The sequence below is a fragment of the Microcaecilia unicolor genome, chromosome 8 (genome assembly GCF_901765095.1).
Source record: "Microcaecilia unicolor chromosome 8, aMicUni1.1, whole genome shotgun sequence".
Lineage (NCBI taxonomy): Eukaryota > Metazoa > Chordata > Amphibia > Gymnophiona > Siphonopidae > Microcaecilia > Microcaecilia unicolor.
This window is the reverse complement of record NC_044038.1, coordinates 180,779,899-180,796,809: the sequence shown is the minus strand read 5'-3', so window position 1 is coordinate 180,796,809 and position 16,911 is coordinate 180,779,899. Positions and strand designations below refer to the sequence as shown.

The 16,911-nt window shown below is 42.4% G+C and overlaps 1 protein-coding gene across 1 annotated transcript in view; it reads right to left on the bottom strand.

Moving 5' to 3' along the window:
- LOC115475339 (actin-binding LIM protein 3-like) overlaps positions 1 to 16,911 on the bottom strand; it is a 73,639-nt gene that overhangs the window by 31,898 nt on the left and 24,830 nt on the right. Inside the window, exons 6-9 of the mRNA XM_030210973.1 lie at positions 16,316 to 16,409; positions 8,372 to 8,459; positions 3,796 to 3,854; positions 2,123 to 2,194 (exon numbers count right to left, since the gene is read on the bottom strand). Coding sequence (XP_030066833.1) covers positions 2,123 to 2,194; positions 3,796 to 3,854; positions 8,372 to 8,459; positions 16,316 to 16,409 — 313 coding nt within the window. The remainder of the gene's footprint in view (positions 1 to 2,122; positions 2,195 to 3,795; positions 3,855 to 8,371; positions 8,460 to 16,315; positions 16,410 to 16,911) is intronic.

Here is a 16,911-nt window from a genome sequence, read left to right as displayed (position 1 = left end):
GCAAGGGCAGGAGAATAATTCTGATGTATGGCAACTTATTTACACCCTGCCAGGGCAGAAGATTTATATTCCGAGGAGGCAAGCGCCTGCTTTTCACTCGCTCCTAACTAGCATAACTGTTAGCACCTAGACTCAGTTACCCCTCTCCCTCAGCTGTCCCCACAAAGACCCCTCCCACCCCAGTGCAGTAACCCCTCTATGAGCACAGGAATCACTACCTCTGTCTTATTTTCATCCAGTTTATCCTTTCAGCTTCTAGCTCAGTTGAAATCTGATCCAACTAGGGAACCTTCCCTAACAGTTACCCCCATTCATAACCCAGTCATCATGGTGAAAATTCTTGGTAGGGTGCCACTAACTGTAACTCCATTCAGGGTTCAGTACACATACACCTGTAGGTGTCACTATTGTGCAATGGTTGGGATTTCAAATGGAGTTACCTTCACCTAGGAACCAAACTTAGGTCTCCACTAATGTCACTATCACTGTGGTTCTCATGCTACCATTTACTTGTCTGTTATCATAAAATCCTTGATGATGCATGACTGTTCTCCTCAGGGAATGTAGTGTAATTTCTTACTGTTTCCTGGATTCCCTTATTAGATTTAGCAAACATCTTTCTCAGTAGTTCGAAGTGAGTTACATTCAGGTACAGTAGGTATTTTCCTGTCCCAGGCAGTGGTGGGATTTGAACCTTGGCTCCTCCAGTTCTCATTCTGCTGCTCTAATCATTAGGCTTCCCCTTCACATATTGTAGTGACCCACCACACGTCCTCAGTCCCTGCCTGCAGTGGTCAACTCCTTTCCCCACAGTGTGACTGATCAGATTTTCGTCCTGCTCTACTCAGGTTCCTGGGGATTACCTGAAACTGTTCCATACCTCCCCATAACCGTATCTCTCCAGCCTGTCGTCCGATGCATATCTCTGATAGGACTCGTAGGAAATGAGGTCTGGCCGTTGCACGTCATAGATGGCTTTAACCTTGGGGAGGGCAGCTAAATCTTTGTAATTAAGGATCTCATTATCGACTTTAGCCTGGAGAGAGAGGGGGAGGGGTGATAAAGCAGAATGAGAGGAAAGAGAAAATGTGGAAAGGCAAAGAAGTGAGGAGAATAGCTGGATCAGGAGGCAAGAAGCATGGGACTCACTTCTACTCAATATGAATCGTTGCTTTACTGAGCAATGTTAACACAGAGGAAATGAGAGAGTTATGTGTCACACATTTCTCAAAGAGGAAGAGATGGTGGTAGCAGTGGGAGGCAAGGCAAGGTATATCAATGCATGGGCAGTCTACAGAATAGCCAACATGAAAGTATGTTCATAGAAGTCTGATTGAAACAGGGATTGGGCAACACTTCATTGAACACATGGAGGCCTTGTGTCTCCAAATGCAACTCAGCTTTGTAGTTATGTGAATGCTTTTCTTTTGAAGTTGTTATTTGGGAACTCATTTTGTAGCTTCCTATATGGTAGTGAAGGTGTCACCATTGGTACTGCAGAAACTCACATTGCAAAGACCAGTGGGACACCTGACACATCACTTATGACAACTCTAACACCATGAACAACAAACAAACAGGGAGAACCTCCATGTAGAGAGTCCAATCAAAAGAGTAGAGGGTGGAGAATGGACACTGCAACACAGGTGCTTAAAAGTTGCTTTATTGGGTGCTAGTACAGCAGGACCCAACACGGTCTCAGGGGTCACAATATATTTGAACGGATAAACAATGAAGCTGTCCAAAAGCTTCCGTTCGGAACGACAGAAAGACATCCCTTCGGGTTTTGCTGGATGTCTTTATGTCATTCCGAATGGAATCTTTTGGACAGCTTCACTGTCTATCCATTCAAATATATTATGACCCCTGAGGCAGGCAGTTTATTATGCCGAAACACGGACCATATTTGGTCCTGCTGTACTAGCACCCAATAAAGCAACTTTTAAGCACCGGTTCCTGTGTTGGAGTGTTCATTATCCAACCCTTAATCCTAACACCATGGCACCTCCCAGGCAAGTTGCACCGAGAAAAAATGATAATAATTTAAGAGCACAATGGCCCACATTGGTTTGGGTTTATAGAGCCCAAGTGCAGCCAGGCTGTCAGTGTACATCATACTTACACAAATGACACGGTTAGGAGAGCCGATGCTGGACCCTGGAGGAGAAATGGAGGTCTCAGATGCTCGTCTGTGCTGTGTGAATATGAAATAAAGTGTCAGGCACAAGAACAGGACATACCTTCTTCAATTTGCACAACAGAGGTACAGACCCAGATTCAAATAACTCTGTCTTTTCTCTCCAAGAAGTGTATAAGATGAATTAATGCAAGTGTCACAGCATCAGTCTACTAAGATACCAACGGGATCCCGCATTGTCCACTGGCCTCTAGTTCATGAAGGTGCATATGATGTAAGCATCTCTTATGCACTCTCTTCTCCATTGCACACTCTCAGACAGCCACAGCGCACACATTGGGGGCAGGTCTACAACTGTGAGAAGCCTGCAAGGATCCTATTCTATACAGGAACTTAGACGCCAACTTTCCTTATAGAATATTACTGCGCTCATAATTTAGGCGCAAACACTTTCACCAGCCATAGAAATGGCTCAAATCTGTAGCTAAGTGCCAGAGCTCTGCGCATAACTTATAATATACTATTAATTATGCATGCAACTTTACACCCCGCCCTCATTCTGCCCAGTCTTCATCTATGTATGAGATGCATATTTACAAAACAGTGCATTGGGGAATGTGAACATAATTCAGTAGAGGAGGTCGCCTGAAGTTAGGGGCTGGGATGCTGCTTTCCAAGCGCACATTCTGTATCTGCAATTATGCGCATAATTCATTATAGACTTTTATTCTATTCTACCTCTGCTTTGCATACCGCCCACAGTCCTCGTTGCAAATATTGCGGTTCATACTCAGAAAAGGACCTCAACATCTGAGGGATGTATAATCAACACATTCATAAATAATCACATTAGTTTTCGAGGCCTTTCTAAAACATACATAGGATGGGATTTGTCCTAGATCACCGGGGAAAGCATTCCAAATTCCTGCACCTTGAAACGGGAGCAAATGATCACACACAGACTTTTCATCGGACATTTCTAAGTAAAATGTATCCTAATGGTACAGTTCACAAAAAACAAGAATTATGTCTATAAGGAGGGATAGCAAGTAGTTCAGTAACTCCCCTTGAATTTTGGCCATAAATTAATTTAAAAACTAAACAAGCCAACTTAAACTCAATCATCCCAATATTCAGCGCTATTTAACCAGTCAGAACGTCTGCTGACTGGTTAAGTAGCGCTTAACTGGCTATCCGCCAATATGCAGAGGATAACTGTCTATCCCCCACTGAATATCCCTGGTTAGTATCTAGTCGGTTATATCACATGATTTTTAGACCGGGTTCAGCGGCCATATTTGGCCGCGTCAAATAGTGGGATACCTTTGGCCGATTTGAAGATAACCGGCTAAGTCTGAATACTGACAGCCGGTTATCTTCAAACCAGTCAAAAATAAACTGGATATTCAATGTTGGTCACCAGAAACAGCCCTGCATTGAGTATCTGGGCTTAGATAATGCAGCTGAGTATGGGGATCACTAGGGCTCGTCCGTTTAGCAGGTCCTGCTATTTGTATAAACTCTTTGGATGTTGAATATTGGTCCGCTTGTTTTTATAGTGGCGAAGGAGAAAACCTCAATTCCAGACCTAGCCGCAAAGCGTGAAACCAGAATGAACTCAACCTATTCCTTAAGGCACGATCCTGTGTCTAACATACCTTTAACTTCTTTTCAGCTCGAGCAGCCTGCTTACATATGGGATGCCAGACCTCCGAACCTGAAAGCATGAAGAACATTGAAGATTGCCACAAACCCTGATAACGTCACACATCTTCCCAGTAAGGCTTCTCAAGACCATGAGAACATGTAGGAGTTTTCCTTACAGGATGTGTCTCATACTAGCTCTACCTTTATGGGTAAGGTCATGCATTACATGTACTTCCTAAGCAGGGGCACAGGGGGTCGGTTTAAGTAGCTGAAAAACAGGAATTTTAAAGATGCTCTTCTTCCGGGCTGGTGGTGCATTTACACCATTGTGCTTCTGAGGCTGAAAGACCACAATATGTTCTTTTACATATTGTATCTGACTAGCAGCAGTCCAGAGATATCAACCCCATCCCTCCCTCTTCTTAAGATGGCTACTTCCTTGGGCCAGTTTTTGCCAGTCCCAGACCCAGATACAGTATCTCAGGACATGTGAGAGACTACGAGAGCTCTTCCAAAAGATTTTTTCCATGAATTTTGGTCAGTTCCTGGAGCTTGAGGAGTTTATTAGGGAATAAGCAGCAAGCCAAGAGGATACTCTGGGTACCATAACCTGGTCTTTGAGAGGTTCTGCTCCTGTTACAGATAAGGATGGCTCTGTGACTCAGTCACTGTGCTGTAATTTTCTGGAACTCCTGCATTTGCTCCTGCTGTGCGTTCTTCATCCCTCTGACGCGAATGAACACTGTAATTACAGCTGTTCCCAGCAGATCCAAAATGTCAGGGCCTTAGCGGAGTAATTATTACCATTAAAGGGTGCAGTTTTTCATACATAATTCTATGTTTGTGTATGAAAAATATCAAACAACATGTGACAAGAAAGCTTTTGGAATTAACAGAACATCAGTGATAAAGGTTACGGCATAAAAATGAGAATCTTTAGGGAAATATCTCCAATTAAGAGACAGACAGTCTTACAGTTTTTAAAGTATCAAGATGTTCAGCCTGTTTGCAAGAGGCTCAACTCAGAGCAAGCACCTTATGTTGTCAAGTAAACGTTCCTCTGTTGTAAGAGTAGACTGTTACATACCTTGTTTCATATACAGCTTCCTCTTAACATACCCAGATCTTACTTACATCCCCAAGTAGAGAGCTGCATGGGAATGGGGACTGCAGGAATCCAGCAGAAGTTGCAGGATTCCCATGGTATGGAAGAAGTTTCAATGGGATTCCCACACGATTGGAAATAGTTACCATGGGACTCCAATGGGGATGGAACAGGCTGCTGTGGGATTCCTGTGGGAGTGTAGTCAAAATCTCTGAAGACTCCAGAATGATGCTTGGAATGCCCAGAGAGGAAGCTGGAACACCAGACTGAGAGTTGGAATACTCACTGGTTGAGTAGTGAAAACCATCCATAAAACCATGGGAGGCTGTTGGAGTTGGGAGGAAACAGAGGGCTGTGAGCAAGTAAATAATAGTGCTGAATCCTGCAGGTGTGGGTGGGGATGGAGGAGATTAATTGTTGGGATGAATAGGGATGGGGTAGATCTTAGTGGATATCGGTGGGTATGGGTTAGATTCCATTGGGGATGGGTGAAATTACTAACCCGATTCAAGTCTCTAATCCCAAGGGCCATTTTGTCCTCATAGAAATGTTTTTATATTCATTTAAATTTACCCTAATCCGTGTCAATACTTCAAATATATTCATTGTGGATATCCTGCAAAACAACTGGTTGTGGGTCCCCCAGAAGAGGTTTGGGAAAACTTATTCAGGTGAAGCAAATATTTTGCCATGTGACTACAAAATGTTTGATAGAATAAGGTAGTACAATCACAGACCTAACTTAACAGCTGCCTTTTTGGATACTGATCAGGGGTAGTTAAGCCTACTGATATTTGTATTTTAATTTTGCACTTTTACATGTTATCCCTGATGCAGTCATCTGACAAACCATGGTTGTGTTGGGGCTTGTAATTTGTCCTAAGTTTGGTATCTAATATTTTTACTTTCTTGTCTTTTACATTGTTAATTCATTTTATTGGTTGTATTTAATGTGAATTTCATATGGTTGCCTTTATCTCCTGCAGTTATGCTCGGACTCCAAAATACTCCTCATAGTTTATTCATGTTGCCTGATTTTCCATTGAATTACTCTTGAGGACTGGCTTTGAACTTATCACTTGGAGACATCAGACCTCCAGATAGCTTTTGTTAAAAGATCTACCTTTGCCTTTAGGGGTAAGAATGAATAGAATGGAGCCAGTGTCATCATTGGGCCACCTAACCAGTTTGTTAGTGTTTTGCTTATTACTATATTGAAGATTTATCAAGAGGCATCAGGTGGTCACATTGTGTGTTGTAGTTTCCTGGATTGTTATTTGTTATACTGACATCTGATAAATTGCAGTAAAAATATAAAGAAAAGAGTTGAACGTACACTGCTATGTCCGGGAGTTTACTTCTTACTCTCCTGATTACTGCAAAGCAGAAATAGATAAGGTAATATGAATGTGGGGTTTTTGTTTGTCAGAAAATTAACTCCTTGCAGGCTGTTAATGTGAGATCAGCCTGAGCTTTGTTCTCTGCTTCCACTCTGCAGGAAGTGACCATGTAAAGAAGTGGGGTGGGGTGGATGCTAACTCCAAAAGTAGCCCCAGAAAGGGAACCAGAAGGCTGCAATTTTACACAGTAATTTAATGCTCAAAAGAGAAAGGCTGTAATGGGATACATTACTTCATACACTTCTTCTGCATTCTCTTCTCACTGGTGCAGTCCTGTATGTCTGTATATTCCTGTGTAATATATTATCCATGTGCATATGGTTCTGAAGGTCACCTTGAATAAAACCGCTCCTCGAAAGAGCTCTGGGGAACCAGGTTAATAGCTTAGTCTGACATCTCCTCATAGCTGGCACTGCTCAGTAATACATCTCTGTCTATCTGCTACTTATAGATTTGCTGGTCGCACAATCCCTCCAAGCTCTCACCTACCAAACAATGCTTTGCTTAAATTTATGGCAAAGCCTCAGCCATTTCATTTGTGTTTCAAGAAACAGTTTTAATCTTCAAATTGTCTTTTCTGGAATTGAACCTGTGTTCTTTCTTTATGTCGCACCTGGCATCCCGACTCTTTCTTATCGGAGATAGGAGAAGTCCACTGGCAGTTGAAGCTAAATTCATGCCAGTATCATAGTTATAGGTAAAAGTAGCCACATTTCCCTAATTTCCTGCTTAAGGGATCCCAAATGGTTTCCAGGTAATGAGGGACACTTGAGGGGAGCTGGGATTTCATCATGACAAATTTAGATTTGTTTTTAGAAAATAAATATACATAAAACATTTCTATCTGATACCTTTAAATGGACTTGGATATAACAAAAGAGAGGGAACGAAGTACAAACTAAAGTCCAAACAAAAAAAACAGCACCACGGGCCTTTAAAAATGGAAAATAGTTCTTTAATGAATGAGCCTTGACAAAAAGACCCAACACGGGCCGTGTTTCGGTGACTAGCACCTGCGTCAGGGGTCACAGTGATGACGTGGAAAACTTGGGGAATAACTCGAATATATTCCTCTCCAATATATTATTCCTTACCCCACGTCTCATATAGTAAAAGCTACAAAGCACAAAGGCACTTTCACTTTCTGTATCCAGTGGTGCTGTTTTTTTTGTTTTGACCTTTAAATGGACTAACATGGCAAGCACACTATTTTTAGAAAATAAAAGAAGAAGCCCACAATGAGTTGGTCAAAGAGGGTCCCAGTGGTTGGCAAGATGGCGGAAGACAGTCACAAGTATGGTGAGATGGCAGGAGATGCACACCAGTGGCTGGCGAGTTGGTACAGAATTATCCCAATGGTTGTGAGATGAGGTTGTTTAGATTTGTGACTGCCCCTTCCCCATTCACCTTTTGTGCATGTTCATGGCTTATTGTCTATTGTCTAGTTGTGGTATTTCATGTTCCTTCCCCCATATATATTTTTATCACAACTACGTTAACTGCTTAGACTTTTAATTATAGTTGCAGTATATCAAATAAATTGAACTTAAACTTAATGAAAAGACACACACAAAAGGTGTTAGATCCGGTGTTTGGTGAGCTCTAATGGTTGTGACATGGCAGGGGACACACACAATGGTTGATGGGTGTTAGCTCCATGGTTGGTTAGTACAGAATGGTTCCAACAGCTGTGAGATGATGGGGGATGTATCTAATGATTGATGGTCCTAGTGGTAGTGAAATAATAGGGTAACCACCTGTTTATTTGCGCCTTCACAAAAATGTAGCACACTGGTGAGACAAGACTGCCCTTGGCTGAATCCATGTTGACTCTGCCCCATTAAAACATGTTTGTCTATGTGTTCAGTAATTTTGTTCTTTATAATAGTTTCTACCATTTTGTCTGGCAAAGACGTCAGGCTCATGGGTCTGAAGCACTGATCCTGGCTGCTGCAAACACTGGTAAGAATCTCTATTTCATTTAGTAAATGAGATGGGATGAAAAGGACCTACTTTAACTTTCCCTTCCCTCCTTGATAGCTCAATGAGACACAAGGTGGTGCTTGAGGGCTCTTTTCTGACCTGTTAGGTACATCTCCTCCCCTTCTGTGAACATCTGGTGGCAACGGACACAGCGGGCACAGGTTGGATGGTAATGCTTCCCTCCTGCCTGAAAGAACAGCAAAGGTTACAATGGGTCGTTCACTGCCACTCATCCTGTATTAGGGGGCAATTCAATACCTGGAGCCACAAGTTAAGTACTCAGATGCAATGCGTTGAGCGTTAATTCTATGATGACATCCAGGCATCAAGATTTCATTATAGAATACTAGCGTACATTGGCATCTAATGTGTCTATGCCTAAATGTACTACTTTAGCACAGAATGTGCATGTCTGTAAGTTACACATGCATGCCCTACCCATGCTCCTCCCCTGTGAGCACCCCCCTTGCATTTACATGCTTAACAAATTGCTCATATCATTTATAGAACAGAGCTGAGCATGTGCCTAGTTCTCCTGTGTGTCAGTGTACAGTTACCCATCTAAGTGCTAGTATTCTATAACGTAAGTGTGAAAATGGTGGTTACTTTTAGGCACTAAGTTATACAATGAGGGGGGAGGGGTTAGTGCCTTTCTGAGAGCTTAGGACCCCTTTCTGTGCCTTATGAATAAAGGACTGCAGGGAGCAAATGGTATGGGCACAGGAATTTAAGAGAAGGAAGGCTTGAACCCTATTCTCTTGACACCTCATCATCCCCTTCGGAGGACGATAAAGACTCATCAATTGAAAGGTTGAATCTCAAAGCTGCACTTGAGTCTCATGGTTGCAACACAGAGCGGATGGGACCAGAAGTGGTCACCACTTCTGGACCCGCTGTGCGTTGTATCTATTTCTGGTGCAGATCCGTAGAGCCTTTCTTGTTTTGTACTTGGGCCTCTTAGGGGGTCTTTTACTAAGGCGCACTAGCGTTTTTAGCGTGCAATAAAAATAGGTGCACGCTAAACGCTAGAGACGCCAATTTAAACTTCTCCTATTGACCTATAAGTGCATTCACTCTGCCGCTCCCCAGTACCTCTCCACTCTTGTCTCCCCCTACGTTCCCCCCCCCCACCCGAGTACTCCGTTCTGTAGATAAATCTCTCTTATCCGTCCCTTTCTCCTCTACTGCTAATTCAAGACTCCGTTCCTTTTATCTCGCTGCACCTCATGCCTGGAATAGTCTTCCTGAGCCTATACGTCTAGCCCCGTCTTTAGCCGCTTTCAAGTCCAAACTCAAAACTTACCTCTTTACCACTGCTTTTGACTTACCCTGTTCTTTATCCTCACCTCTTTATTCCCTCACCCTTAATTGTTCTGTCTGTTTACCCGTCTTATCTAGATTGTAAGCTCTTTGAGCAGGGACTGTCTTCTATGTATGGTGTACAGCGCCTCGTATGCCTTGTGGCGCTATAGAAATGATAAGTAGATAGATAGATAGATAGATAGATAGATAGATAGATAGATAGATAGATGTATTCCTATGGGCTAAAACACCAGTGTGCCTTAGTAAAAGACCACCTTAGTGACATGGAGCTGGGCTGCACTTCTGCTCCTGAGAAAGCAACAGTAATTCCACAACCTAGACTCCAGCTTCTTAGAGAAGACTTTGTGTACTGTGCAAGAAGTCACGATGCACATCTTGACAAGGATTAATTAAACATTCTGCTGCTAATTATTTTGGAAATTCTCAAAGCTACTTCTGTCATTTAGTCCAGCTTGGAAGTGGACATGGTACCAAGAGACCCACAAATTAACTTTCTCTCTTACTGGATGTGACACAAACTCTAACAGAAAATGTATATACAGCTCCTACATCATCTAACATATAAGCAAATCAAAAAAAGTTAGATGTATCAAAACTACAGTGTACTTCAAATTGTATACTGTCAACAAAGCATCTAAGCTTTGAACTATAAGGAACAATGGTGGCTTTTAAAATTAAATATTCTTATTCTTTCTCACTCTAACACGCCACTGCTTTACGTTTTAGTGAAGGTAACTCTTGATTGCCGATCTTGCAAGGCATTGCGTTTTGAGCATTGCGTTTCATATACAAGGTTATATATCGACAGACACATGGTTTTTCCATAGGCAATTTTAAAAGACTGAAAAGACTCCAAAGGCAGGCCAGTCAGCCGAAACATGACCGTGTCAAGTCTTTTGAGCTACACAATAAACCTGGACTTTTTATACATCGTCTAGAGACCATATTCTAAAGACGTTGTCACCATTCTTTTTCAGCAACATGGACAGGAGAGACAGACCTACTGATCTACTTATGGCATACTTGAAGTTATCCCCGACTTCCTGATGTAACACACGAAACATGATCATGTCGAAGGAGGGAGAAGTTTTTAAAGATAAGTCTGACCTATTTTTGAAAAAATTGAAAGAAACTTTTGCTTTGGACATTTAGAATAGTATGGACTATCACTGAAACGCACTGAAAAGCACATTGCACTTGAAAATCGCAGACTAATATAGTGGCTAGAGGCTTCGTCAAAAGAAAGTATACAAACAAGCCCTGCAATCTGATGTCCACTTAACACTTAGGGCCCTGTTAACAAAGACACGCTAGCATTTTTAGCACACAATAAAAATTAATGTGCGCTACCGTGTAGACGCGCATAGGAATATTATGGGCATCTTCAGAGTTAGCGCTCGCTAGAAATGCTTGTGCGCCTTTGTAAAGAAAATCCTTATATTTGTAAAGTAGTTTTGTTACATCTAACTTTTTTTTATTTGATTTCCATATAAGCTCTGACATCGCAAATGACATCATAACCGCATGCGAACCAAACACCAGTGGGCGTGATGTGATTTGTAATTCTCTTTCCAAGATGGCTTCTCTTAGGAATGCTAGAGAACTGTAGGAGAACCACTGAGGAAATGCAAAAATAACGACTTGAAGAGGAATATTTTTCATGAGTAAAAGGCACATATTATTCTGACATATCAGACAGCGTAAATGGCTAAAGCTGATTTTGAGATCTCATTCTGAATCTGATCAATTCTCTTGCTTTCACGTCAGTCTTTAAATATGAAAAACAGTCTAGTTACCATCCCAACCCATGAAGACTCATTCATCACTCTGCACTGACGAGCAGCTGAAAATCCGAAAGACCAGAGGACTGTAAAGGAATCATTTCTATGTATACAAAGCATATTATTCAATTCACTAGTTTATCAGATCCCTCTTTAAAGGAGACAAATGGAGAAAGAGAAATCAGGCTACGATCCCTTCACTGAGTGAACAGCAACTGAGCAAATCTGAGCTGCTGAAAGAATGGAAACTCAATAGATCCAGAGGGTAAAATGCAGCCCCTGTCACTATTCACAGATTCTGAAGAGAATGCAAGAGAGGGAGATGCTGCTTGAGGTTTCCTTAATTCTTAGGGGGTCAATCTTTAGCCTCTTAATTTACTGTGCTTGGGGTTCCTATTATGTATTTGAAAACAGGAGTCCATTGAATTAAGAAAAATAGCATTTGAGCTCAGATACCCAGTGTGCATTGAGTTAGGAACAGGGAGAACAAGAGCAATTGATATACTCAGTAGACAGGCACAAAGATTGCATGAGCACAGTCATCCTTCTCGGTGGACATTTTCCTTGTTTCTAAGTTAGGTTATAGAACAGATCCTCAGGTACAGTAAATACTAGGTATGTCGACTCATCATAATTCATTGGATTCCTGTTTTCTAACATAACTGTAGCAGATCATTGCAAGAAGCACAGAAAGATCTGTTGGTGCTAAGATGAAAACCACAAAGATCTGCGGTACTGGAAGGCGATGCAGATAACATCTTGGTTCAGGTAGATGAAATAATGGATAAGAGTGTTGGTTTTGCTTTAACAGATCAGTCTAGTGATGCCTTGGTTGGGAGTGGGGGGTCCATCCTTCTCCATCTCAGAAGTCCACAAAGAGTTGCCCTTCAAATGGAGATAAAGGGTGAGTTCTACTGTTTGCGATTCTGAGTGTCAGAAATTAACTGGGTCTTTAGGATTACTGAGGCAGGGTGATTATATTGGAGTCCACTGGATCATTATTACTCATGGAACTGACTGGCAGTGCCAATCCTATAAAAGGCTGTGCTGGCTCTTTATTTCACAGTGGGGTGTGTTTCTTAAAACATCAGTCTAGGAAATCTTCACCATAGTGTGTGTGCAAGGAACAATATTTATACCAAGAGGGGCATAATCGAAAAGGGGTGCCAACGTTTTCATGATGGCGTCCTTGCAGGAGGGCCCCGTGAAGGGGTGGGGAAACCCGCATTATTGAAACAAGATGGGCGTCCATCTTTCGTTTCGATAATATGGTCGGGGACATCCAAATCTCAACATTTAGATCGACCTTAGAGATGGTCGACCTAAATGTTGAGATGGTCGTCCCCGGTTTTCAGCGATAATGGAAACCGAGGACGTCCATCTCAAAAATGACCAAATCCAAGCCCTTTGGTCATGGGAGGAGCCAGAATTCATAGTGCACTGGTCCCCCTGACATGCCAGGACACCAACCGGGCACTCTAGGGGGCACTGCAGTGGACTTCACAAATTGCTCCCAGGTGCATAGCTCCCTTTCCTTGGGTGCTGAGCCCCCCCCCAAAAAAAAACCAAAACCCACTCCCCACAACTGTACACCAGTACCATAGCCCTAAGGGGTGAAGGGGCGCACCTATATGTGGGTACAGTGGGTTTCGGGTGGGTTTTGGAGGGCTCACATTTACCACCACAAGTGTAACAGGTAGGGGGGTATGGGCCTGGGTCTGCCTGCCTGAAGTGCACTGCACCCACTAAAACTGCTCCAGGGACCTGCATATTGCTGTCATGGAGCTGGGTATGACATTTGAGGCTGGCAAAAACATTAAAAAAATATATTTTTTAGGGTGGGAGGGGGTTAGTGACCACTGGGGGAGTAAGGGGAGGTCATCCCTGATATTCTCTGGTGGTCATCTGGTCAATTCGGACATCTTTTCATGGCTTGGTCGCAAGAAAAAATGGACCAAGTAAAGACGGCCAAGTGCTCGTCAGGGACGCCCTTCTTTTTTCCATTATCGGCTGAGAATGCCAATCTCTTAATCACGCCCCAGTCCCGACTTCGCTATGGTGCTGACACCCCCCCCCCCCCCGTGAACTTTGGCTGTCCCCGCGATGGGAAGCAGCTGAGGACGCCCAAAATCGGCTTTTGATTATGCCGATTTGGGCGACCCTGAGAGAAGGACGCCCATCTCCTGATTTGTGTCGGAAGATGGGCGCCCTTCTCTTTCGAAAATAAGCCTGCAAGGGTGTCAAATTGGTCCCAGAAGACCACAAACCAGACTGATTTTCAGGATAGCGCTGATGTATTTGCATACAGTGAAATCAGTGCATGTAAAGACATCTCATGAATATTTATTACCACAAAGGCAATATATGGGAAACTCAATTTCAATATAGCTGTAACAACAATTACATACAAATATCATCACAATTATAACCAATTGGTTATAGATGTGATGATATTTGTATATGAATATTTCTTAGGGACACTCTGAAAACATGACTGGTCTGTGGCCCTTCAGAATTGCAGTTTGACACCCCTGATTTATGCTTTTTCTAGTAACTAAATGGTTCTAAATAATATTACTGGACTGTGAGCTGAAAACATAAGAATAGCCATACTGGGTCAGACCAATGGTCCATCTAGCCCAGTATCCTGCTTCCAAACAGTGGCCAATCCAGGACACAAGTACCTGGCAGAAACCCAAATAGTAGCAACATTCCAGAACCTCAAAGAGTAACAAAATTCCGGAATCCCAAAGAATGACAACATTCCATGCTATCAATCCCAGGGCAAGCAATGGCTTCCCTGTGTCCATATCAATAGCAGACTATGGACTCTTCCTCCAGGAAATTGCCCAAATATTTTTTAAAACCCAGATAAGCTAACTGCTGATATCACATCCACCGGCAGCGAGTTCCGGAGTTCTTTGAGTGAAAAAATATTTCCTCCTATTTATTTTAAAAGTATTTCCATGTAATTTCATTGAGTGTCTTCTGGTCTTTGTACTTTTTGAAAGAGTGAAAAATCAATTCACTTCTACTTGTTCTACACCATTCAGGATTTTGCATACCTCAATTGTATCCGTCTCTTTTCCAAGCTCAAGACTTCTAATCTCTTTAGCCTTCCTCATATGAGAGGAGTTCCATCCTCTTTATCATTTTGGTTGCTCTTCTTTGAACCTTTTTTTTTTAGATATGGCGACCAGAATTGAAGGCAATGCTCAATGTCATCTCATATGCAGAATTTATGAACAGCCTTCTAATTAGATCAATATGTTGATGCCTTCTGCTGTTAAAGAAGAGGGTCTCTGTCTTTTTTAACATATCTGAGAATTTATCGTACCATGAAATTATACAAAAGGGTGCAAAATGATATTGCAAGGAAAGAGCAACTTCCTTCCACTGGTTGCGGGGACAGAACCTTTTCGGTGACTGAGGGAGAATGAGATATAAAATCAGTCACCCCTTTAGTCTACAAGCATGACATGAACAAATCAGTTGCATATTCATGCGTACATCTAGCATGGGCATTTACTTCAGCTGTAGGGCTGGTATAAGTGGTCACACCTGGATGTTTGCATGTTCTCTGCTACTTCTGCCAGGTACCTAAGTTCATAGAACAGACCTACAACAGGCACCAATACCCAGGGCATACAGTAGGTGCTGTGCTAGAGAATTACCTCGCCATGTGCCCAATCCTCATAGAAGTCTTACTGCAATGGTGATGGTCTCTGGCTATACAGAAGGCCTATGGGTCTCACAGATAAGACATAGCCAAAAACTGAGAAAGTGAATATCTGGAAATCAGCAGCTAACATTGTAACAGTATCACCAGGAGGAGAGAGAGAAAATTAAAGGATAATTAGCAGAGTAAGATCCAGAAATAGTGACCCGAGAGGGTGGTAAGAAATTCTGAGCCAGTGCTGGGTTTATCTCATGACAGGCATTTCCTTATGAAAAACTGGAAAAGCCATGAGGAAATCTAAATTTAATAAATAAAAGCAGGCCACCCTTTCTGATATTCCTAATGAGGAAGCAGAAGAGGTGAGGATATACAACTAGGAAGAGAATTAAGCTTTTAGGGGATGGATTTGTAAACTTTGGACTTAGCCTCACTGGAAGGAGACATCCTGAATACAGGGCAGCCACTCCTTTCCCTAAACCACTCCTCTCCACCGACTCTCTGGTACAGCAACGCCGCGGCTCCTGGAGAGCAAAATCCCTGCAGAAGTGGGTGGGTGCTAGTGGTGTCTACTTCCAGTATCAGCTGCGGAGTAATGCATAGTCCAAGTGCACATGGATGGTTGCCACATTTGGCTTTACATTTTTGATTCTTCTGAAATGTAACATGTTCAAGATCATACGATGTCCAGATATTTATATAAATCTCAAAGTACTTACTGTATTGCTAAAGGATCATCTTCATAATAAATTCGAGTGCATTATTCTTATTGGGGTAATTCTTTGAAAGACGGTGGGTTAATAATATGGGACTGCACTGTAGTATTTGCATTCCAGTACTGAGAACACATCTGCCCAGCAGGGTAGAGTGGCACAACCCACAAATCCCCCTCCAGTCAACAAATGGTGCTTGGGCAGGTCTGCTTGCACAAGCACACATCACTATTATCAGCAGCAACAGTGATCAGGTTTCCACCTGGGTACATCAGATCTTTATCGTTCCCATAAGTTCTTTGCCTTTGGCTGAGATTCAAGAGTAGGGTCTGAGCCGTCAGCTCAGGTGGTCCCTTGTTGGCCTTGGGCTGAGGTTGAGAACTTGCTTAATATGGGAAGGCTGAAGCATTGTCACTCAATCTCAGTGGGGAACATAATGAGGAAGGACCATTGCCAAAGCTGGAAGCTTAAACCAAAAGAAATTGTTAGTTAGTCAGGATATGGTTAATTCCCTCTGAATCCATTGTAAACGCTTATACTGACACTTTACCTCTAACACTCTTCCGCTGATGTATCTGTTACAGGTCTCACATTTTATCCCAAACTGAGCATGGTAATCAGATTCACAGTATGGTACACCATCCCTGGAAAAGCAGAAAAGCAGAGGCATTTTTCAGTTTTGACTGTTTTTGACCAAAGTGTACCTGGGCATGGTAAAGGCGGAAAGGTAGAGCCATGCCGTATGGGGAAAGTGCTTTGCGATAACGTCCAAACTATTGCCAAGTTCACTATCCACTACTTAGCTTGCCAGGGTGAACTAAAGCATATTTCCAACCCTATTCTGTAAAGATGCTCATAGGGTGCTGATGACTGCTGTGGATATGGTGTATTCTCTCCAGTGCCAGGACTGTGCTCTCCACAGCTTCAGAAGTTCAAGCACCAAGTATAACCTGATTGAGTAAGTCCAGAGGGCACCTACTAAAATGATTAACAAGCTTCATAATAAAAAGTCAAGATCTAAATACTGTATTGTTTCTAATAATAGTCCATTTTTTATAATAACCCTCTTCCCATTTTAGCACTGAAAAACCCTGTAGATTTCATCTTAAAGCCAAATTTAGATTCCCCTAATAACAGCCCCCCCTC